This window comes from Carcharhinus amblyrhynchos, chromosome 23 (genome assembly GCF_965287045.1).
Source record: "Carcharhinus amblyrhynchos chromosome 23, sCarAmb.v2.hapA, whole genome shotgun sequence".
Classification (NCBI taxonomy): Eukaryota; Metazoa; Chordata; class Chondrichthyes; order Carcharhiniformes; family Carcharhinidae; genus Carcharhinus; species Carcharhinus amblyrhynchos.
The window spans coordinates 13,940,729-13,965,888 of NC_137346.1; the positions used below are offsets into that span (position 1 = coordinate 13,940,729).

The 25,160-nt window shown below is 46.0% G+C and overlaps 1 protein-coding gene across 1 annotated transcript; it reads right to left on the reverse strand.

Annotated features, from left to right (window-relative positions):
- On the reverse strand, positions 1–23,382 carry dhrs13b.2 (dehydrogenase/reductase (SDR family) member 13b.2). Its single transcript, XM_080210508.1, has 9 exons — positions 23,209–23,382; positions 18,070–18,249; positions 14,162–14,443; positions 12,693–13,031; positions 11,005–11,331; positions 6,949–7,041; positions 4,297–4,313; positions 2,265–2,320; positions 1–1,389 (listed from the first exon to the last, which is right to left on the reverse strand). The coding sequence occupies exons 1-8, from the start codon at positions 23,252–23,254 to the stop codon at positions 2,306–2,308; spliced, it is 1,299 nt and encodes a 432-aa protein (XP_080066634.1). The 5' UTR covers positions 23,255–23,382; the 3' UTR covers positions 1–1,389; positions 2,265–2,305.
- Positions 23,383–25,160: the final 1,778 nt, after the last annotated feature.

A 25,160-nucleotide genomic window follows, 5' to 3' on the forward strand; every position in this document is an offset into this window, starting at 1 on the left:
ATGGAGACCTTTGAAAATGTGGAGAGTTTTTATTTTACAGAGACACACATTAGCAGCACGCGTCTCCTAACCCAACAGCCACAATTTCACTCCTATGCCATTCCAAGGAGCCCAAGCGAATCCCCGGTTCATACCCACCACCTGCATAAAATTATAGCACGCATTTAATATGTTCCTGATGTCCCCTTGTTCTGGAAGGGGGCATGACCTTAAGAGGATGTAAGGATTTAGTTTGTTTGGAAGGGAAAGAAATGAAGATGGACGATGTAACAAGTTTGTCAGGGTGTAAAATGCTGGTTTAACTCTGCCATTTGAAACAGTCCAGACACACTGAGCACAAAAAGGTACAGCAGGCAGTAAAGAAGGCAAATGGTATACTGACCTTCATAGTGAGAGGATTTGACTATAGGAATAGGGATGTTTTACTGCAATTGTATAGGGTGTTGGTGAGGCCACACATGGAGTATTGTGTGCAGTTTTGCTGTGCGCATCTGAGGAAGGGTGTCCTTGCTACAGAGGGAGCACAGCGAAGGTTTACCAGGCTGATTCCTGGGGTGGCAGGTCTGTCGTATGAGGAGAGACTAAACCGGTTAGGATTATATTCACTGGAGTTTAGAAGAGTGAGAGGGGATCTCATAGAAACTTATAAAATTCTAACAGGGTTGGACCGGGTAGATTCAGAAACAATGATCCTGGTGGTGGGGGAATCCAGAACTAGGAGTCATAGTTTGAGGATAAGCGGTAAACCTTTTAGAAATGAAGTGAGGAGAAATTTCTTCATCCAGACGGTGGTGAACGTGTGGAATTCGCTCCCACAGAATGTAGTTGAGGCCAAAAACATTTTGTGATTTCAAGAAGAAATTAGACATAGCTCTAGGGGCTAAAGAGATCAAGGGATATGAGGGGAAGGCGGGATGAGAGTCATGATTCTGATGATCAGCCATGACCACAACGAAGGGCGGAGCAGGCTCGAAGGGCCGAATGGCCTACTCCTGCTTCCAGTTTCTATGCCTTAACTCGACAGTCCCTGAGAAGGCAGCCAGCTCTGTGTCATACACAACCTCCAATCCCAAATACTCTCACTGGGTGACCGTCAACATAATCAGCCACCGGATGAAAAGCTAAGGGCCGGATTCGCCGACCTCGCCCACCCCCAGTTGGGATTGTCCAGTCCCGCTGCAGCCAACTGAGATTTGACGGACTGCCAAACTCTCCACTCTTGCTGGCAGCAGCGAGGAGGCATGAACGGCCGGAGAATTCCAACCGGTATCTTTCACGGTCTGATCTTGGTTTCTAATGACTGGAGTCAAAATATCTTCAAGGGAGGCCAATAAATAACGCAGTAAGTAATGTCCCTTCATCTGGTTCAGTCTCCTTCCATAGGAAATCCTGGCAGAAGGAAAAGGAGAATTAACTGCACTGGTCTTATTTACATCCAGTCAATGATTCAATAACCACTCACTTTAATTCACGTGACACAGTATGAGTAGGTCTTATTGTATTCTTTATACATCTAGTCAACCAATAGTGGCCAAAGCTGAAATATCTGTAAGTCTTTACTTTGTGTTATCATTCTTAATACTGAGTGAGAAAGACCCCCCCGCTGCAGAGAGAGAAATTATAGAAACCCTAAAATGCATAGGAAGGCCATTCAGCCCATCGAGTCTGCACCGATGACTTTCCCATCCCAGGCCCTATCCCCACAACCCCACACATTTACCCCGCTAATCCCTCTAACCCGGCAAACTAAGGACTAATTTATCATGGCCAATCAACCTAACCAGCACATCTTTCGGACAGTGGGTGAAAAGCGGAGTACCCGGAGGAAACTCACACAGCCACGGGGAGAATGTGCAAACTCCCCACAGACAGTGACCCAAGCCGGGAATCGAACCCAGCTCCCTGGCACTGTGAGGCAGCAGTGCTAACCACTGCGCCACCAGAGTGTCAACCTACATGGCCTAGGTTGACACTCAGTGCAGTGCTGAAGGAGTGCCGCCTTGTACGGATGGGGTGGGAGGGGGAATTCTCCAGCTGTTCATCCAGGCAGGATCCTCTGGTCCCACTGGCACGTGCATCTCTCCCACCATCAACATTACAAACAGATTAATTACTCATATGTCCTTTGTGGGATCTTGCTGTGCGTAATTTCCTGCTGTACTTGTCTACAGTCACTGCATTTCAAAGTAATTCATTGGTGGTGAAGCACCTTGGGATGCTCCAAAACATGTTAATAGCCTCTATAAATGCAAGTTCTTACTTACCTTCCTTATCAGTAACTACACTGAATCCTCTTTTCCAATCTTCAGTAGGGCTTCTTCTGTGGAAGAGATAAAGGGAAGGACATTAAATACTACATCAGAAGATAACAGTGTGTGTTCATTCTAATGGTTGTAGGGCTATTTCCAAAAACAAATTTAGAAAGATAAGAGTTTTAAAAAAAAGTTATGAAGTCATATTAATTTTGCCAGCTTACTTTAATTTGTTAATTCCTCCTGAGCTAAACATCAAATTCCACATATTAGCCGGGGTTCTCCGACTTCATTCATCCCAAGAATGGAGAATTTGGCACTCGGCCAAAATACCATTCATAGAATCATAGAATCCCTACAGTACAGAAGGAGGCCATTTGGCCCATCGAGTCTGTACCGACCACAATCCCACCCAGGCCCTATTCCCGTGAACCCACATATTTACCCTGCTAATCCCCCTGACACTAAGGGCCAATTTATCACGGCCAATCAACCTAACCCACGCACCTTTGAACTGTGGGAGGAAACCGGAGCACCCGGAGGAAAACCACGCACACGGGGAGAAAATGCAAACTCCACACAGACAGTGACCCAAGACTGGGATTGAACCTGGGTCCCTGGTGCTGTGAGGCAGCAGTGCTAACCACTGTGCCACCATTCACAGCAGCGGGACCGGAGAATCCCAGTCACCGGAGAACTCCGGCCATTATCTATCAATGAAACTCCTGTCTGCATGCCAACATCTCCTGTTTCTACCCCAGCCTCAACCCAACCATGCTGGAAACCTTAGCCACTCCAGACTCAAATTCTCAGGAGTGCTTCTCACTGGGTTGTCTCTATGTCACAAGTTCCACTATCTACGTTTTGGCTTGTATTAAGTCTCTTGCACCAATCATCTCCACCTTCACTAACTCTAATGGGTTTTGGACTCTCAGAGCTTTGATTTTGAAAACTCCGCAACCAATAGTAGACACCATGGAATCAGCAGGCTGCAATAAACTCCATTCCCACATCCTGTCACAGTCTATTTAGGCTACTGATTCTGGCCTCCTTCCTCTGTCCCATCAGCTGTGGCAGACCCATCAGCCATCTAGCTCCTACTTCCCAAACACCCTCTCCATTTTCAATCCATATTTTCTAGTCATTAAAAGCCTTCTCAAACCCCATGAGCAAGAACCAAGTATTTTTTTCTTGGCAAAGAGAAAGGGAATAATTTCAGGGAAAGTACGAAAATATCTTAAAGTGCAAAATGTACAATATCTTTGTTCTAATGGAAATAGGATAAAGGAAATAAAAATGAGGATCAAATATTCATTTGATACAGAACTTGAGTACTGCTGAAGAAAGATGTTTTGTCAAAGATTTCATCTGGCATTCCATAGAATTCCTACCGTGCAGAAGGAAACCATTCAGCCCATCAAGTCTACATCAACTCTCTGAAAGAGCATCTTACTCAGCCCTTCCCCACCCCCACTCTATCCTTGTGCATTTGGCATGACTAATCCACTAAACCCACCCATCCCTGGACACTAAGGGGCTATTTAGCATGGCCAATCCACCGAACCCACACACCCCTGGACACTAAGGGGCTATTTAGCATGGCCAATCCACCTAACCTGCACATCTCTGGACTGCAGGAATATGTGCAATGGCCCTGCCTCCATTGCCCTCTGAGGAAGAGAATTCCAAACATTAAATGACCCTCTGAGAGAAAAAATTCCTCCTCCCCTCCATCTTAAATGAGAGATCCCTTATTTCTAGGCTCCTCCATGAGGGGAAGCATCCTCTAACCAGTCATGTTCCCTCAGAATCTGATATGTTTTAACGCGATTGCTTGTCCTCCTTCTAAACTGCAACGAGTATAAGCCCAACCTGAACAACCTTTCCTTATAGTCTGACAGAGGGGAAGAAAATACAGTTACACTGCCAACATAGTCAGTGATCCATAGGCATTACATCTAACTAAAATCACCTTTATCACTTTCTTATAGATTCTCTGTGCAAGACTGTGATATTAATAAAATTCAAATTACACTGCTCTTACCTTGTTTCTTTCTGTAACTGTAAAGGAAAGGATAAAAAGTCATTAAAAACTCACAATCACATTGCGCGGTGAACAGATAGCAGATCAGAGCTGACTCACACAAAAAATGGTAAGCTGCTTTGAGGAGAGAAACTATAAAGTTCTGATGCTGTAGGTCTTTCATTTAACCGCTGCACTTAGGCTTGAGAATAAATTGAACATGATTGGGCAGCTGGTCGAGGCATCGAGGGGCGAGCATCAAATCGCAAATCAAATAAAATCCATCGACAAGGCTGCCCATTTCAATCAAACTACAAAGGGTCGTGAATGTAGCCCAATCCATCACGCAAACCAGCCTCCCATCCATTCCCGCTGCCTTGGAAAAGCAGCCAGCAAATTCAAGGACCCCGGACATTCTCTCTTTCACCTTCTTCCGTTGGGAAAAAGATACAAAAATCTGATGATATGTACCAACCGATTCAAGAGCAGCTTCTTCCCTGCTGCTGTCAGAGTTTTGAATGGACCTATATATATTAAGCTGATCTTTCCCTATATGCTAGCTGTAATTTAACACTACATCCTCCACCCTCTCCTTTCCTTCTCTCCTATGTACTCCATGAACAGTATGTTGTTTCTGTATAGCATGCAAGAAACAATACTTTATCCCAGTACATGTGACAATAATAAATCAAATCAAATGTAATAATATCTTCTTCAATCACTATCTCCAAGGATGTTCAAACTCTCACCCATGTCTTTGTCCTTTCCTTGCTTCACTTTTCAGTACTTTTGAGGTCCTGAGCCCCTTTGCCAACATCCCCTGATTTCCAAATCTTTGTTGACAAAACATTCCCCAATTCTGTCTCGTTCTGCATCTACAAATTCCTCCAGCCCATCTCACATCCTGCATCCTTCCCACACTGATCCATGATATTCCCCAATTCCCTCTATCCAGGAATTGGTGGCAGAGCCTTCAGCCATCACAGCTCAACCACTTCCTAAACTCTTAAGTCTTGCTGCATCACTCCACACCTTAAAAAGTCCCAGAAAACATATCCCTTCATCTTCACTTTCCCCGTTTCCCAAACTGCACTGTGTCCTTCCATCCTTAACTGTGAGGTGCCTTTTAGGTAGTTCATTGCAGTTGTTGATGATATTTAACTTTCTGGGTTTCTCACTCACCAGTCCACCATGTAGCAAGGCTAAAATGACCCTCTTGTCATACCATCCTGGAAACCTCCATTATCATTCTATCGGGAAAATCCCAGACAAAGTTACTCTAGCACAATCACATCGCCATTAGGCCCTTTTGCACTTCCTGTTGCAACCTCCTCTTAAGCAATCAACCCTTTAGCAACCACAAGTGGGTTCAGTAAAAGACAAACACTGATACAGCATTCCAATAAAACTGAGCATTGCTCTTTCAAACATACCGTTCAATGTTCTGACGGGTCTTATTTTACAAACAAACAGAACATCCTGTTTTAGTAAATCTACTATTTTTTGGTGTTTTTTTTAATAATTCATTTGTGGGACATGGGTGTCACTGGCTGCGCCAGCATTTATTGCCCATCCCTAATTGCCCTTGGATGGCAGTTGAGAGTCAACCACATTGCTGTGGCTCTGGACTCACATGTAGGCCAAGCCTTCCTAAAGGAACATTAGTGACCTAGATGGGTTTTTACGACAATGTTTTCATGGTCATCAATAGATTCTTAATTCATTTGTAAAGATAAACTGCATCATTACCAATTAAAGAACTAAAAATTCATTTGACCTTGACAAAACAGTTATTTAAATAGCGAGAAGCCTAATCGTGACCTGGCTGTCCAACTAGATCTATAAATCTTATGAAACTCTATTTCATAACATGCCTGCCAAAATCTTGTTCAAAGTTGTAAGCCGTTAATGTTTATAAATCAATATTGATTTCGCTCATGGCCACTTTCTCAATCCAGTTGGGAGCTGTATTATCCCTCAATATCCCTGACATAACAGAGCTTTAGATGCTTTTAAAAGGAAATTAAATGAAATCAGATGAGAGAAAAGGTCTGAGAGAAAGATAAAGAAAGACAAAGCAAGCGGAACATACAATCCCTACAGTGAAGGAGGCCATTTGGCCCATCGAGTCTGCACTAACTCTTATCCATGTCCTCTCCCCCACCCTTATCCTGTAACGCCACACATTTACCATGGTTAATACATCTAACCTACACATCTTTGGACACTTAGGGGCAATTTAGCATGGCCAATCAACCTAAGCCACCCATCTTTGGACTGTGGGAGAAAACCGGAGCACCCAGAGGTAACCCTCACAGACAAGGGGTGAACGCCACACAGATCACCACCCCAGGTCAGAATTGAACCTGGGTCCCTGGAGCTGTGAGGCAGCAGTGCTAACCACTGTGCCACCATGCTGCCCAGGAACAGGAGGAGTTGTGTAGAACGTAAACACCATCAGAAACATTTCCGGCCAACTGTCCTGTTTCTGTGCTGCATACACAGTGCGATTTGGTGAAAAAAATCCCCTCTGGTGTGAGCTTCCAGACAAAATTGTTCTTGCAAGTTGTTTATACAAAGATTGGCCAATTGCGACAGTGATTACTGTGGAAGTCTGGACACTGCATCAGAAAATGCTGACTAAGGGCAGAGAATTTGTAAACAAGAACTTACTATTTTTTATCCAAATCAGCAGCATGACCAGGAAAGTGCAGAAAACCAGAATCGTAACCAACGTTAAGATGAACAGAAATATCTGAGGCTGTGCTGTGGAAGTAAAACAAAAGATCTTCAATGTCAGCATTTTGAGAATTGTTGCTGTGTACATTGCAAAGAGGAGCTCCACTCAAAGGAGAATCAGGAGAGCCCTGGTTAACATTTATCCTTTCAACTAAAAGTTTATTTATTAGTCAAAAGTAAGGCTTACATTAACACTGCAATGAAGTTACTGTGAAATTCCCCTAGTAGCCACACTTTGGCACCTGTTCGGGTCAATGCACCTAACCAGCATGTCTTTCAGACTGGGGGGAGGAAACCGGAGCACCCGGAGGAAACCCACGCAGACATGGGGAGAACGTGCAAACTCCATTCAGATGGTGACCCAAGCCAGGAATTGAATCCAGGTCTCTAGTGCTGTGAGGCAGCAGTGTTAACCACTGTGCCACCCCAACATTTAACACCAAAAACCAAAAAGCATTTTTATTTTTTATTTATTAGTGTCACAAGTAGGCTTACATTAACACAGCAATGAAGTTATTGTGAAAATCCCCTAATCACCACGCTCCAGGTACACTGAGGGAGAATTTAGCATGGCCAATGCACCTAACCAACATATCTTTCGGATTGTGGGAGGAAACTGGAGCACCCGGAGGAACTTCACACAGACACGGGGAGACTCCGCACAGACAGTGACCCAAGCTGGGACTCAAACCCGGGTCCCTGGTGCACCGAGAGGCACTAAAGATTCGCATTCTAATCAGTAATCTGTAAACTGTCTGTGCTTTATATACTCTGTCTGAGGCCAGAACTCTCCATTCACCTGACGAAGGGGCTAACCCGAAAGCTAGTGAGTTTACTATCAAATAAATCGGTTGGACTAAAACCTGGTGTTGTCAGACTTTTTACTGTGTTTACCCCAGTCCAACGCCGGCACATCCACTTCAGCACTGAGAGGCAACAGTGTGAATCACTGCGTCGCCATGCCACCCCATTTCCCACTCCATATATTATATGTTACATTTGGCAGAGTTAAATATAAACTATTTGTCTGCCTAATTGCAAAGATGATTTAAATACTTCTTCAAAGAATTGACCGTATGTTTTGTCCTTTCTTCTCTGCTTTGGAATTATTTGATCAATGAAGAAGCTGACAGAGAATTTCTGCTTCTAAAGGTCATTTACGTTGACACAAAGCAAGGTTACAAGGACGGAACACTGAGATACTCCATTCATCATCCCCACCCCTGCTTACACTATACATTTTACATTCTTTATTCCCTACTATTCACTCATGCCCAGTCTCCAGGTGTTGCCCTCAATTCTCCTGCTTTTTGTTTTGTTATAAATCTTTCTTGTTGAAACAACTGTTTGAAAATCCAGTTAAATTATGTCACAAAGAATTCTACTGTTTTTGTTTTAGTGTCCCAGAAAAAATTAGACCTCATGGCAGCTCCTGATCCCATTAATTACTCTTGGGACAAAACAGCTGAACTCAGAGTGAGATGAAAGTGACTGCCTCTGAGTGGTAGAGCAAAGTGTGCACAGGATAGTGAAAATCTGCAGAGGGATATATAGATAGTCTAAGTGAGTGGGCGAGGGTCTGGCAGATGGAGTACAATGTCGGTCAATGTGAGGTCATCCATTTTGGTAAAATGGACAATGATTTAAATCGTAAAGAATTGCAGGACAGTGCTGTGCAGAGGGACCTGGGTGTCCTTGTGCATGAATCACAAAAAGTTGGTTTGCAGGTGCAGCAGGTAATTCAGAAGGCAAATGGAATTTTGCCCTTCATTGCTAGAGGGATGGAGTTTAAAAGCAGGAAGGTTATATTACAGCTGTACGAGGTGTTGGTGAGACCACACCTGGAGTACTGTGTACAGTTTTGGTCTCCTTACTTGAGAAAGGATATACTAGCATGGGGGGAGGTGGTGGGGGGGGGGGGGGGGGGGGGGGGGGGGGGGGGAGGTACACTAGGTTGATTCCAGAGTTGGGGGGATTAGCTTATGAGGAGAAATTGAGAGATTGGGGCTACACTCACTGTATTTTAGAAGAATGAGGGGGGATCTTATAGAAACATATGAAATTATGAAGGGATTCGATAAGATAGAAGCAGGGAGGTTGTTTCCACTGGCAGGTGAAACTAGAACTAGGGTGCATTGCTTCAAAATAAGGGGGGAGAAGATTTAGGACTGAATTGAGGAGGGACTTCTTCACCCAAAGGGTTGCGAATCTGTGGAATTCCCTGCCCAGTGAAGCAGTTGAATGTTTTTAAGGCAAGGATAGATAAATGTTTGAACAGTAAAGGAATTAAGGGTTATGGTAAGCGGGTGGGTAGGTGGAGCTGAATCCACGAAAAGATCAGCCATGATCTTATTGAATGGCGGGGCAGGCTCGAGGGACCAGGTGGCCTACTCCTGCTCCTAGTTCCTATGTTCTTCTCAAGGCAGCATTTGACCAGAGTGTGGCATCAAGGAAATCAATGAGCTTGAGGGGGAGAACTCGCTCCTGGTTAGAGCCATATCGAGCACAAAGGAAGACGGCTGTGGTCTTGGAGGACAATCATTTCAGTCTCAGTACATCGCTGCAGGAGTTCCTCAGGGTGGTGACCAGTCGCTAACAAGCCTATTCTCTTCCGGATGTGAGTACATCCTGTCCCTAAGAATCTTTCCCCACCACTGACGTAAGGCTCACACAGGCCTGAATGTTACTCGTCACGTGTCACCCCAACCTTCTTCAGCTGCTTCAGCAATGACCTTCTCTCACAACATCAGAAGTGGGCATGTTCACTGCACAACATTCAGCACCATTTGCAACTCTCAGATACTGAAGCAGTCCATGCCCAAATGCTGCGAATCTGGACAACATTCAGGCTTGGGGTGACACATAACATTCAGGTGGGGAAATTATTTGTGAAGATTCTTAGGGACTGGATGTACTCACATCTGGGAGAGAATAGGCTTATTAGTGATAGGCAGCATGGTTTTGTGAAGAGGAAGTTGCGTCTCACAAACTTGATTGAGTTCTTTGAGGAAGTGACAAGAAAAGTTGACCAGAGCGGGGCAGTGGATGTTGTTTACATGGACTTTGAGTAAAGCCTTCGATAAGGTTCCTCATGGCAGGCTGATATAGAAGGTGAAGTCATTTGGGGACCCGAGGTGAGCTGGTAAGATGGATACAAAATTGACTTGTGCATACAGACTGGCAGTGGAAGGGTATTTTTCTAACTGGAGGTCTGTGACGAGTGGTGCTCCCTAAGGATCAGCGCTGGGACCTCTGTTGTTTGTAATATATATATATAAATGATTTAGAGGAAAATTTAGGTGGTCTGATTAGTGAATTTGCAGATGATACAAAATTTGGGGGAGTAGCGGACAGTGAGGAGGATTGTCAGAGGATACAGCAGGATATAAATCAGCTGGAGATCTGGGCCAAAAGATGGCAGATGGAATATGACCTGGACAAATGTAAAGTGATGTGATTTGGAAGGTCTACTGCAGAAGGAAAGTATGCAGTAACAGATGTGGAAAATGTACCATCTACAGTAGCAAGTCATTGCACAGACCTTTCTCACTACCATTTTTACATTCCCCAGAGTATTTGCAAAGAACTTTGCAAATTCTCCAAATTGGAAACTATGGAAAGTAAGTGACAAGCCGTCTCTGTTCCACTGAGATTGGAGCGAAACGTGGCACATATGTACAGAATTTGAGTCAGTTCAGCTCCTTTCTCCTGGTTGAAGCAGGTGATGAGAAAATAAAAGCCTTGGCAGGCAGGAAATATATATGAAAGGTCAACCTTTGGGCCATTTTAATCTGAGGAACCAGGTTGGTTGCAAAATGGTTGCAACATTAGGTGAATTAATGGACATTCTCACCGAATTGGCATTGCTTCAATATCAAGACAGGGAGTTGCGACATGAACATCTATCATAGCATCGGATTCCCACGCATGTTGACTTCATGAAACACAATTTCAAGCAAACGGCATCACTGGACTCTCCTCATCGCTTACCCTCCACTTTTACTTGGATGTAGCGTTTGATCGGTTTCTCCAAGCTGACATGCTCAACTCGACAGGTGTAGGTGGCGCCATTGTCCCTGAGGGAGGCGACGAACCTTAAGAAACTGCTCATGTTGTAGGTGCCGTCTGTGTTCCGCCTGTGGGGCGAGAAGATGACGTTGGGCATGTAAACGGGCAGCATGTGCCCCCCGCCCTGCTCCCGCAGCCACTTCACCGTCACGTCCAGCGGATAGTAGCGGCCTGTCTCACACATCAGCTTCTGCTCATCCCCCTCCTTCACGGAGAGGGAATCAGGGCTCACTGAGACAATGGGCGACTCTGCAAAGGAAGCACCATATGCACAATAAATCACAACCAACCCGGACATACATTCACGTTTTATAGGCTCGCTAACACTCAAGGATTTCCCCACCCCCACGGCACGATTTCCAGCAGCGGAAACAGTTCATCATTGGCCAACAGGATGATGTGGTCCCACTAAAGTCCAGTCGCGATTTGCGTTGCTCTCCCACCGTGCCACCTGGGAATGCGCCACTGGAGTTCGCCTCCAGTGGGATCGGAAGATTCTGCCAGCGGGAAGGGCTGGAAAATCCCGCCCTAGGAAGCTTTCAATCTCTTCAAATGGAATGAAATTGGAAGAATAATCTTCCAATGCGAACATGACTCTGCAGTAACAAGTAAGGGGACCTACCAATTAAAAAAAAATTAAAACAGCTTTTGAAAATAAGCCTTTACGGTTTTCCTTAATTGCATGGTGATATTTTCACAATCATTATGTTACGCACACGCTTAAAAACGCTGGTGAAAAAAAGCATATGTTTAATGTATCTGCAAGGACCATGTTTGAGAGTGACCGGATTCAGACTGTAATACCTATCTATGGGCGACACGCTGGTTAGCACTGCTGACTCACAGTGCACGGGACCCAGGTTCCCCCCTCTGTCTGTGGGTTTCTTCCAGGTGCTCCAGTTTCCTTCCACAGTCCTGAAAGATGTGCTGGTTAGATGTACTGGCCACCATGCTAAGTTCTCCCTCAGTGTAGCCAAACAGGTTCCAGAGTGTGGTGACTAGGGGGTTTTCAGGGTAATTTCATTGCAAAAGTGAAACAAAAGAAAAAGTAAAACTTATTTATTAGTCACAAGTAGACTTACATTAACACTGCAATGAAGTTACTGTGAAAATCCCCTAGTTGCCACACTCCGGCACCTGTTCGGGTACACTGAGGGAGTATTTAGCGTGGCCAATGCACCTAACCAGCAGATCTTTCAGATGAAGCATAAGGGACAGCATTTGGAACTTATTATTAAATGTGCTATCTTTTCATTTTTATTTTATTATTATTGTCACAGGTAGGTTTACATTAACACTGCAATGAAGTTACTGTGAAAATCCCCCTGTCGCCACACTCCAGCACCTGTTTGGGTGCATTGAGGGAGAATTTAGCACAGCCAATGCACCTAACCAGCATGTCTTTGGACTGTGGGAGGAAACCGGAGCACCCAGAGGAAACCCACGCAGACATGGAGAGAACGTGCAGACTCCACACAGTGACAGTGCTAATGTAAGCCGCCAATGTTCTGTTCAACACTGTTCTGTCATCCCAAATGGATTCAAACTGTCATTTCTCCTGGCCCGTTCATTTACAAACGTTGACCAATTTATCAGATTCGGAATCTTACCCATGATTTCCACCTCGATGGTGTGTGTTCCAAAGAGTGGAGGGACATACACAGAACAGATGTAGGATCCCTCATTATTAATGCCGATATTTTTAATGCGGATGGAAGCATTTCCGTTCTTGATTTGATCCATAAATACTTCAACTCCTTTCTCAAAGTGTTCAACCCGCTCATGTCGTCCATTGTAGGAGAACAGTTTCCTCTTTGTCCCTTTGTGTTGGTATCTCCAGTCAATGTTAAAGTCAGTACTGTGATCAATCTTGTAGCCGCAGTCCAGAACCAGGTCTTGCCTGAGTTTGGTTCGAATCAGTGGGGTGCTGGTGTGCACAATGTAGCTCACTAGCATGCAAAAAGAAAAGGCTATTTATCTTGCATTTTGCAACAATTAATTCTTATTTGTACCCAAGATAAAACCACTTAAAATCCTACTTTCCTCATAGAACAGAATCATAGAATCCCTACAGTGCAGAAGGAGGCCATTTGGCCTATTGAGCCTGTACTGACAACAATCCCATCCTATCCCCGTGACTCCATATATTTACCCTACTAATCCCCCTGAGAGTAAGGGACAATTTAGCACGGCCAATCAATCTAACCAGCATGTCTTTCGGACTGTGGGAGGAAACCAGAGCACCCGGAGGAAACCCACACTGACACGGGGAGAAAGTGCGGTCTCCACACAGACAGTCACCCAACACTGACTGTGCCATCCATCATTTCATAAATCCAGTCACATGTGGCACAGTGGTTAGAACTGCTGCCTCATAGTGCCAAGGTCCCGGGTTCAATTCCGACCTCAGGTGACTGTCGGTGTGGAGTCTGCACATTCTCCCCATGTCTGTGTGGGTTTCCTCCAGGTGCTCCAGTTTCCTCCCACACTCCAAAGATGTGCTGGTTAGATGGATTGGCCATGCTAAATTCTCCCTTAATGTCCCAAGATGTGTAGATTAGATGGATTAATCATAGTAAATGTGTGGGGTTACAGGGAAAGGGTGTTGGAAAGGGCCTGGGTAAGATACGCAGTAAGAGAGAGTCAATGCTGATGCAATGGGCCAAAAGGCCTCCTTCTGCACTGTAGGGATTCTATGATTCATTATGTTACATGGTTACTTACTTTGTTCACCCACATGAATACTGATGCTTTTTAACGCTCCCATGGAAGGCAGACATTATCCATCACGCATGCACATATGCACGCACACGTGCATTCACATACATGCACACACACGTGCATGCACATATGCACATATGTGCACACATACACATATGCACGCACACATACATATACACACTCACACATGCATGCGCACACACACGCACACACCAACACATGCATATACACGCATGCACAAACACACGTGTGCGCACACACAATGCACACACATATACACATACACACACATGCGCACATTTTTTTTTGCAGCACTCTCTCTGAAATTATCCCGGGTTGGTTTGCATTTGAACATTACCTTGAACTAACAGAATGTCGGCATCACCAATGGGTGAATTTTCGTCAGCCACTTTTGCTTCACTGTGCTGGCTGTCAGGTGCTTCTATCTGCCTCACAAAGCTGGTCGCAGTGAACCTGCTGTTTAAATGCTTTATCGTCACCGTGAACCATATGTCCATAATGGCCTCCTTGCCCTGCTGTGGCCAGGGCACGTGGATTCCGTGAGTGGAGTACCTACGAATTTCACATTCCAATTTGTCAGGCTGCTCACCCACATATTGGATGATATCTAGTGAAGACTCTGTAAATAAGGAGAAAGGGTCACGTAATAATTAAACAGTAGGTTCATAGGAAATGATGCAAACCATTCATAGGTTCATAAGATATAGGAGCAGAATTAGGCCATTTGGCCCATCGAGTCTGCTCCACCATTTGATCATGGCTGATATGCTCCTCATCCCCATTTACCTCCCTTCTCGCCATAACCCTTCAACCCATTCCCAATTAAAAATCTGTCTAACTCCTCTTTAAATTTACTCGCTGCCCCAGCATTCACTGCACTTTGGCGTAACAAATTCCACAGGTTCACAACTCTTTGGGAGAAGTAGTTTCTCCTCAACTCTGTTTTAAATTTGCTACCCCTTATCCCAGGACTATGTATGACCTCTCGTCCGTGAATGCCCCACAAGAGGGTGCATCCGCTCCATGTCTACTTTATCCATACCTTTTTTCACAGAAAGATGAGTCCCAGCATTAAACACACACATTTCTCTAATCCTCTCAAGTTGTAAGATTCTGCAGATCTTTCCGCCGTCACTTGTGATCGGGAAACAACCAGACAGAGTGTTCATGTATTTAAATATTACTCTTAAATCCCAAGTTGTCTTTGTTTACACCGAAAATCTATCTCTCCAAATCAATACAATGAACACTACCAATTTCATTTGACCAGGTATTTTGAAATGACTGACTTGGGGAGTCAATGGCCTGGTCCTCGGCAACTCCCTCTGTGACTGGACCCTGAACTTCCTAACTTACAGACCACAATCAGTAAGGATAGGCAACAACACCTCCACATCATCCTTAATACCAGTACCCCACAAGGCTGTGTTCTCAGCCCCCTACTATACTCCTTGTACGGCTATGACTGTATGGCCAAATTCCCCTCCAATTCGATTTTCAAGTTTGCTGATGACACCACCGTAGTGATGCACCATAGAAAGCATTCTTTCTGATTGTATTACAGCTTAGTGTGACTCCTGTTATGCCCAAGATCACAAGGATCTACAAAACATCATAGATATAGCCCAATCCGCCACGCAAACCAGCTCCCCATCTGTTGACTCTGTCTACACTTCCTACTGCCTTGGCAAAGCAGCCAGCATAATTAAGGACCCCATGCACCCCAGACATTCTCTGTTCCCCTTCTTCTGTCAGAGAGAAGGTACAAAAGTCTGAGGACATAAACCAACCGACTCAAGAACAGCTTCTTCCCTGCTGCCATCAGATTTTTGAATGGAGTTGATTTTTGCGTTAATTTGATCTTCTTCACACCCTAGCTATGACTACAACACTACATTCTGCACTCTCTCCTTTCCTTCTCTATGAATGGTATGCTTTGTCTGTATAGCATGCAAGAAACAATACTTTTCACTGTATGTTAATACATGTGACAATAATAAATCAAATCAATTCAAATCAATGAATACCACTTCTCCCGAAAGATTTTTTCAGACTAATTATTGGCAATTGCATCCAATTTCTGTTTGAAACATGTCATTCTTACTGAGTAAGCTAAAGGTAAATTCACCGTAGTCCCAGACACTTGGCATTGACTGGTAGTGATTTTATTTGAGGGTCACCATACCTCAGGTAAGGGGCAAGGTTGAGAAGGCAGTGACCTTCATGAATAACTCAGCTGCGTATGGGAATTGAACCTGCCTTGCTGGCCTCACTAACCAGCTGTCCAGCCAAACTGAGCTAACATGCGCAGAGTCAGTGCACGCACAGCACATGCTTTCTCCAGAGGGACGGTGACAGTTCAACAGCTTAATCGCAGTTGAGTGAGTTTCGGGCCCGATGTTACAGGTACAAATGCATTTGGGCGGGTAAATGATTTCACGATAAAAAGGGTCGTGAATTATATCATAGAATCACACAATCCCTACAGTGCAGAAAGAGACCATTCGGCCCATCAAGTCTGCACTGACCACAATCTTATCCAGGCCCTCCTCCTGTAACCCGCACATTTTTACCCTGCTAATCCCCGCTAAGGGGCCAATCAACCTGACCTGCACATCTTTGGACTGTGGGAGGAAACCGGAGCATCTGGAGGAAGCCCATGCAGACACGAGGAGAACGTGCAAACTCCACACAGACAGTGACCCAAGGCAGGGATTGAACCCCGGTCCCTGGCGTTGTGAGGCAGCAGTGCTAACCACTGGCCCACCGTGCCGCCCCACGGGAGTTTACTGTAATGATAATCAGTTTCGTGTCACCCCATCTGGCACTCTTCGATAAAGTACTATGGCCTCTCTTCCATCCACCTGAAGGTAGGCTGAGCCTCACTTCATCATCGAGACAATATCAGGCACTGTATACTCCTTAGCAGTGAACAGAGGGGTCATGCTGTAGCGCGAATCTCCAACACGGGACTTAAAACCACAATCTTCTAACTCAGAGGTACGAGTGCTACTCACTGGCTCATAGCAGATATGCACAGCTAACAGAAGCTGTGATAGTCTGTACTTCACAGGATCATCACAGAATCCCTACAGTACAGAAGGAGGCCATTCAGCCCATTAAAGTTTATTTATTAGTGTCACGAGTAAGGCTTACATTAATACTGCAATGAAGTTACTGTGAAAATTCACTAGTTGCCACACTCTGGCACCTGTTTGGGTACACTGAGGAAGAATCAAGCATGGCCAGTGCACCTAACCACCACGTCTCTCAGACTATGGGAGGAAACCGGAGCACCCGGAGGGAACTCAGGCAGACATGAGGAGGATGTGCAGACTCCATACAGACATGACCCAAGCCAGGAATCGAACCCAGGTCCCTGGCCCTGGGAGGCAGCAGTGCTAACCACTGTGGTACCGTGCCACCGCAGGGTATCTAGAACTAGGGGTCACTGTTTAAAAATAAGGGGGAATGCCCATTTAAAACAGAGATGAGGCAAAATGTTTTCTTTCAGAGAGTCGTGAGTCTTTTGAACTCTCTGGAAGCAGACTCTTTGAATATTTTGAAGGCGGAGGTGGATAGAGTCTTGATAAGCAAGGGGGGTGAAAGGTTATTGGAGGTAGGCAGGATGCATACTTGAGATTGAGATCAGATCAACCCTAACCTTATTAAATGGCAGGGCAGGCTTGAGGGGCTGAATGGCCTACTCCTGCTCCTTGTTCGTCTGCTAGTATAATAAAATAAAGAAGATAGGACTTTCTATTATGAGTATGAAGAGGCAAAGGTCTAATGGTATTTTTGCGAGATTATTAATCCAAAAACTCAGCTAATGTTCTGGGACCCGGGTTCAAATCCTATCATGGCAGATGGTGGAATCTGAATTCAATAAAATATATCCGGAATTAAGAATCTAATGATAACCACGAACCCATTGTCGATTGTTGAAAAAACTCATCTGGTTCAGTAATATCCTTAAGGGAAGAATATCTGCCATCTTTACCTGGTCTGGCCTACGTGTCATTCCAGAGCCATAGCAATGTGGCTGATTCTCAACTGCCCTCCAAGAGCGACTCGGGATGGGCAATGAATGCTGGCCAGCCAGCAGGATGCCCATGTCCCACGTATGAGCACAAAAAAAATTAATTGTAGGGGAATAGAAAAGATTTCCCAAACTATTGCAAACAATTACCCTAAATGTAGGAGGTGCCCTCCAGAGAAAGTAAATTGCTGATCAAAGCACAATACCTTGAAGTTTGAAAATAATGGCCTTCTCATTTCCACTCAGATCACCGGACAGAAGCAGGGCCTTCCTCTTAATGGCTGTTGGCCCAAGTGCTTGTAGCTCTTCATTTTGCTTCTCCTCCACAAACATGCAGTCCAGCTTTCTGTTTGGGACCGTGTGTCTACTCTGTGCCTGCACAATAGCTTGAGAAATAAATAGAGGAGTTTAAAAGAAAAATTTCAACACCAACTGCATACTGTCACTCCGCACGTTGCACAGATACCGCACTGAATACCAAGAAGTTGGATTACTTGTCATCTCTACGTTGGGGATGATTGCTCTGCTTTCAAGTGCATCTTTTTCATTAACCTCTTAAGTGTGGCTCAGTCACAAGCTTTTGTGCCTTGGTGCCATTATGAGTTCAAGCCTTGCCCCAAGAACCCGAGCACGTAATCCAGGCAATACTACTGCGCTCACTCAGTATTGCACTGCAGTACCATGGTTTGGAACCAAAATGGGTGCACAGAGCTAAGGTACAGATCAATCAAAGTTTCACTGAAATGTGGAACTGGCTTGAAGGGCTGAATGGCCTACTCCTATCCTCATGTTTCCCAACCCGGTGCAATTGGTTTCTGTATTGGACTAAGCATCATTACAGAATTGCTTCACATTGCAGAGAGGTTATAAACACTGCAGACCATTCCCCACTTATTTTCATCTGCACCATTGCTACTACATTCAAGCAGTCTACATTCAACTATTCAAACCAACACCTCTATCCATGTCTCCCTCTACAAAGATTATAAAAAGGCTTAAATAAAAGCAGAACAATGCGGACGCTGGAAATCTGAAATAAAAGCAGATATTGCTGAATAAACTCAGCAGGTCTGGCAGCATCTATGGAGAGAGAACCAAGAGTTTTGCTTCTATTGAGCACTGACCTTCTACTAACACATTCTGCTGTCCTCCCTTTTTAATTTTTTGAACTCCATCCTTAAAGTTATAAAGTCAATGCTCAGAGTGGACCGGGCAAAATCCAAATCTAATCCTTCCTTGCCCCAGAAACCAAATTCAAAATCTAATTGAATCCAATTCATGGTCCCCACAAGAGAGACAAACAAGATCCAAGATGACAAGATGAGGCATTGCATCCCCATCTTGGGCTGGAATCTGACACTTGATCTTAGCCAAAAGGCTGACAAACCTTACCTTTATGCCACTATTAGCACTTCTTCAGTCCTCAAAGGCACCATTAACACTCCCTTTGTCTTGTGTCCATGACATCTTTGTCAATCTTTCCTGAGCTCCAACCTATCCCTCTCCTTCCACTCGCCTCCCCACCACTATATAATCAATGACATTTCTATCCCTCTTCAATTCTGCAGAATTGTCAGACAGATCCGAAACGTTAACTATGATTCTCTCTTCACAGATGCTGCCATTCCTGCTAAGTTTACCCAGCATTTTCTGGTTCTTTTTGTTATCAAAAGACTTTATTGGTCTACAACATTTTTGACGCACAGAACACTATTAAAACTCAAGTCTTTCAAGCAACGTATTCTCCGGTTCCTGCAATGGACCAGTGTTGTGATTGCGACACTGAAGGCCTTATCTGCTGGGCATTTCTTGTGAAATTGTAAATGCATTTCCTTAAAGTGTTTATAAATTGAATAAGCAAAAAACACTGCCTTTATATTACACAATATAGAATGACAAAGTAATCTACTTATGCCAAAATTGGTAAGGGGATTGATGGTATATTAGGGAGAACTCCCTCTTTAAAATTACCATGGAATTTTTAACAGCTTTAAATGGGGTAAGCTTTCATTTATCATGGAAAATGACTGTTGACAGACCAGCACTCCTGCAGTACTGCAATCTAGTGTCAGTGCCCTGTGAACTCACAGAGGGATAGTCCAACCTCACTGATGCAAGCTGATCTAAAGGTACCAGGGTGAATCTTCACAAAGACGTTTCCAAGGTCATAACACATAACTGGATCAAGGAATGCTTATCCCATTGGCCCATTACAGGTGTGATTTACAATGTTTGTGGGCTGCTAACCATTGTGGGGTCCTAAAAGCCATTATATTCTCCTGTCATTGACACAATGAGCCAATGGTTTTCTGATTTGTCTTAGAACCATTGAATCCCTGCAGTGCAGAAAGAGGCCATCCAAAGAGCATTCCACCCAGGCACCCCCTCCTCCACACTATCCGTGTAGCCCCTGCGCATTTACCATGACTAATTCACTCAACCTATACATCTTTGGACACTCAGGGGCAATTTAACATAGCTGATCTATATAAACTTCACATTTTGGACACCAAGGGGCAATTTACCATGGCCAATGCACCTAACCTAAATATCTTTGGACTGTATGGGGCAATTTAGCATGGCCAATCCACCAAACCTAAATATCTTTGGACTGTATGGGGCAATTTAGCATGGCCAATCCACCTAACCTACACATCTTTGGACAATAAATGGCAATTTAGCATGGCCAATCCACCTAACCTGCACACCTTTGGACTGAATGGGGCAATTTAACATGGCCAAACCACCTAATCTTCACATCTTTGGATGCTAAGGGGCAATTTAGCATGGCAAATTGACATAAGAAAATTAAAGCACACGGGATTGGGGGAAGTGTATTGAGATGGATACAAAACTGGTTGGCAGAGAGGAAACAAAGAGTAGGAATTCACTGGTACTTTTCAAAGTGGCAGGCAGTAACTAGTGGAGTGCCACAGGGATCAGTGCCCAGACCCCAGATATTCACAATGTACATTAATGATTTGGATGAGGGAACAAAATGTAACATCTCAAAGTTTGCAGCTGATACCAAGTTGGTTGGGAGGGTGAACTGTGACGAGGATGCAGAGATCCTTCAGAATGATCTGGACAGGTTGGATATGTGGGCTAATCAATGGCAGATGCAATATAATTTGGATAAGTGTGAGGTTATTCATTCTGGAAGGAGGCAGATTACTACCTGAATGGGTAAATCGGGAGAGGGGAATGTGCAGCAGGACCTGGATGTTCTTGTGCACCAGTCGCTGAAGGTAAGCATGCAGGTGCAGCAGGTGGTAAAGAAGGCAAATGGCATGTTGGCCTTCTTTGCGAGGGGTTTCGAGTACAGGAGCAGGAGTGTGTTGTTGCAATTATACAGGGCCTTGGTGAGGCCACATGTAGAATATTGTGCACAGTTTTCTGAGGAAGGATGTTCTTGCTCTCGAGAGAGTGCGGCTAAGGTTTACCAGGCTGATTCCGGGGATGGCTGAACTGATGTATGAGGAGATTGATTAGATTAGGAGTTCAGGCGAATAAGGGGGAATCTCTGTATGAGATTCTAACAGGACTATGCAGGATAGATGCAGGGAGGTTATTCCCACTGGTGGGGGAGTCCATGAACCAAGGGTCACAGTTTGAGGATTCAGTGTAGGCCATTTAGGACAGAGATGAGAAGCCATTTCCTCACCAAAGAGTGGTGAGCCTGTGGAATTCATTACCACAGGAAGTAGTTGATGTCAAAACATTGAATGTATTCAAAGGGCAGCTGGATATAGCACGTTCTATCAGAAAAAAGATACAAACGTCTAAGAACACATATCAACCGACTCAAGAATAGCTTCTTCCCTGCTGCCATCAGATTTTTGAATGGACTTACCTTGTATTAAGGTGCTATTTCTATACACCCTAGCTATGACTGTAACACTCTGCACTCTCTCCTTTTCTTCCCTATATACAGTATGCTTTGTCTGTATTGTGTGCAAGAGACAGTACTTTTCGCTTTATGTGACAATAATAAATCAAGTCAAATCACTTCAAGCTCGAGTACAAGAATGAATGATATTAGTTTCTCAAATATCGCTCAAACTTCTGTCACAATAATAATCAAAACAGTGTGTAGGTCAGCAGGAATACCTGGGTTCCTTTCTTTCATTTAATATGAACAAATACTTTTGAAATATTCTTGAAATTGTTTATGCATAGATAAATATATCGAAAGAGGTTCCCACCAAATATAATGTATACCACCAGCTCCATTATCTTGGTATGTATTTTGTCTAGCAAATGCATTCTAATGACCATAATTGCTGGGTTGATCATTTCTATTTAAGTTTCATCTTTCCCTTTGCAATGCTATGAATCTCATGTAAGCACCAGCTGTTGTATCAGTTCATTGCTTAGTATTCTTTGATTTATTCTGCTCTGCTGCACTTGAAAAGACCAAATTTAACCTCTGCAGAGCAAGACTGTCATCATTTGTATACAACAGTATAATGAAATTATCATCTACATACAACTTCAACCTCCATTTAATTAGCAAAGAAAATAGAGATAAGTGGTCAAGCAAATATGATGAAATTGGTCATGTTGGTTCAGATCAAAGGTTACAGGGAAAAAGCAGGATTAGGCTACTGAGGTGGACAATCAGCCATGGCCATGCTGAATAGCACAGCAGGCTTGAAGGGCCGAATGGCCTCCTCCAGCTCCTATCTCCTGTCTTTCTATAACCTACACATCTTTAGACACTAAAAGGGGAAATTAAGCACGGCCAATCCACCTAACCTGTACATCTTTGGGCTGTGGGAGGAAACCCACGCAGACACAAGGAGAACATGCAGACTCTACACAGTCACCCAAGGCTGGCGCTGTGAGGCACTGGATAAAAGCAAATTTTTTTTGCTGGAATCTAAAAGATTCCAAAAGAGAAAACGCTGGACAATCTCAGCAGGTCTGGCAGCATCTGTAAGGAGAGAAAAGAGCTGATGTTTTGAGTCCGGATGACCTTTTGTCAAAGCTTTTGACTCAAAACGTCAGCTCGTTTCCTCTCCTTACAGATGCTGCCGGACCCGCTGGGATTTTCCAGCATTTTCTCTTCTGTTGCTGTGAGGCAGCAGTTGGAACCACTGTGCCGCCCCCTTTCCTTGCGCGCTGACAGTGTTGTTATATTCAGTGTGGCTCTTTCGGCTGCTACTCCCAGTTACTTTAACCCTGCCATTTTCTCTTGTGCTTGCACTGTCAGGATCCCCCGAGCATTTGTTAGTTTCACATTAGAAACCTCGCTTTCCGCGGCCAGCTTCCAACACCGACACAATCATTACATTAGACTCGGCTGTCTGCGGACTCGGCTCGGCGCTGTCTGATGTTCTTACCGGCAGCAAGAATGGAAAAGTGTAGAAGGAATATTTTCCAATACATGGCGGGGCCTCTGTTCGCGCTGCTGCTGCTGTTGTCTATCAGGCGGCTGCCTCACACTTTCGCTTTCAATTCATACAAGGAAATCCCTAAAGGCAGTTCGAAGGGACATCAGTTTCGTTTCTGGGAGATTGGGAGATGGGGATCTGGTGGTGGGGGAGGGAGAGATTGGGGTGGGTGGGTGGGGTGGGTGGGGGAGGGAGAGATTGGGTGGGGTGGGGAGGGAGAGATTGGGTGGGTGGGTGGGTGGGTGGGGGAGGGAGAGATTGGGTGGGTGGGTGGGGGAGGGAGAGATGGGTGGGTGGGTGGGGGAGGAGAGATTGGGTGGGTGGGTGGGTGGGGGAGGGAGAGATTGGGTGGGGGGTGGGTGGGGGAGGGAGAGATTGGGTGGGTGGGTGGGGGAGGGAGAGATTGGTGGTAATTGGGTGGGTGGGTGGGGAGAGAGTGGGTGGGTGGGTGGGGGAGGGAGAGATTGGGTGGGTGGGTGGGTGGGGAGGGAGAGATTGGGTGGGTGGGTGATGGGGTGGGGGAGGGAGAGATTGGGTGGGTGGGGGGGGAAGAATGGGGGGATTGGGGTGGGTGGGGGAGGGAGAGATTGGGGGGTGGGGGGGTTGGGTGGGGGGGTGTGGGGGGAGAGTGGGTGGGTGGGTGGGGGAGGGGGGTGGGTGGGGGAGGGAGAGATTGGGTGGGTGGGGGAGGGAGAGATTGGGTGGGTGGGGGAGGGAGAGATTGGGTGGGTGGGTGGGGGAGGGAGAGATTGGGTGGGTGGGGGAGGGAGAGATTGGGTGGGGGAGGGAGAGATTGGGTGGGTGGGTGGGTGGGTGGGTGGGGGAGGGAGAGATTGGGTGGGTGGGTGGGTGGGGGAGGGAGAGATTGGGTGGGTGGGTGGGTGGGGGAGGGAGAGATTGGGTGGGTGGGTGGGTGGGGGAGGGAGAGATTGGGTGGGTGGGTGGGTGGGGGAGGGAGAGATTGGGTGGGTGGGTGGGTGGGGGAGGGAGAGATTGGGTGGGTGGGTGGGTGGGGGAGGGAGAGATTGGGTGGGTGGGTGGGTGGGGGAGGGAGAGATTGGGTGGGTGGGTGGGTGGGGGAGGGAGAGATTGGGTGGGTGGGTGGGTGGGGGAGGGAGAGATTGGGTGGGTGGGTGGGGGAGGGAGAGATTGGGTGGGTGGGTGGGTGGGGGAGGGAGAGATTGGGTGGGTGGGTGGGTGGGGGAGGGAGAGATTGGGTGGGTGGGTGGGTGGGGGAGGGAGAGATTGGGTGGGTGGGTGGGTGGGTGGGGGAGGGAGAGATTGGGTGGGTGGGGGAGGGAGAGATTGGGTGGGTGGGGGAGGGAGAGATTGGGTGGGTGGGTGGGTGGGGGAGGGAGAGATTGGGTGGGTGGGTGGGTGGGTGGGGGAGGGAGAGATTGGGTGGGTGGGTGGGGGAGGGAGAGATTGGGTGGGTGGGTGGGGGAGGGGAGAGATTGGGTGGGTGGGTGGGGGAGGGAGAGATTGGGTGGGTGGGTGGGGGAGGGAGAGATTGGGTGGGTGGGTGGGTGGGTGGGGGAGGGAGAGATTGGGTGGGTGGGTGGGTGGGGGAGGGAGAGATTGGGTGGGGGAGGGAGAGATATGGGGGGAGGGAGAGATTGGGTGGGTGGGTGGGTGGGGGAGGGAGAGATTGGGTGGGGGAGGGAGAGATATGGGGGGAGGGAGAGATTGGGGTGAAAGAAATTGGGCAGAGAGGGAGAGATCTGGGGGAGAGGGAGAGATTGGGGGAATGGAAGAGGGAGAGATTGGGGTAGGGGGAGATTTGAGGAGGGCAAGGAGGGGAGATTCGAGGGGAGAGATTTGGGGTTGGGACAGGAGGGAGCTAAAGAGGAGAAGTGGAGGGAAGGAAGATTAGGGATGGTTCTGAGGTTGCGCTGGACGAT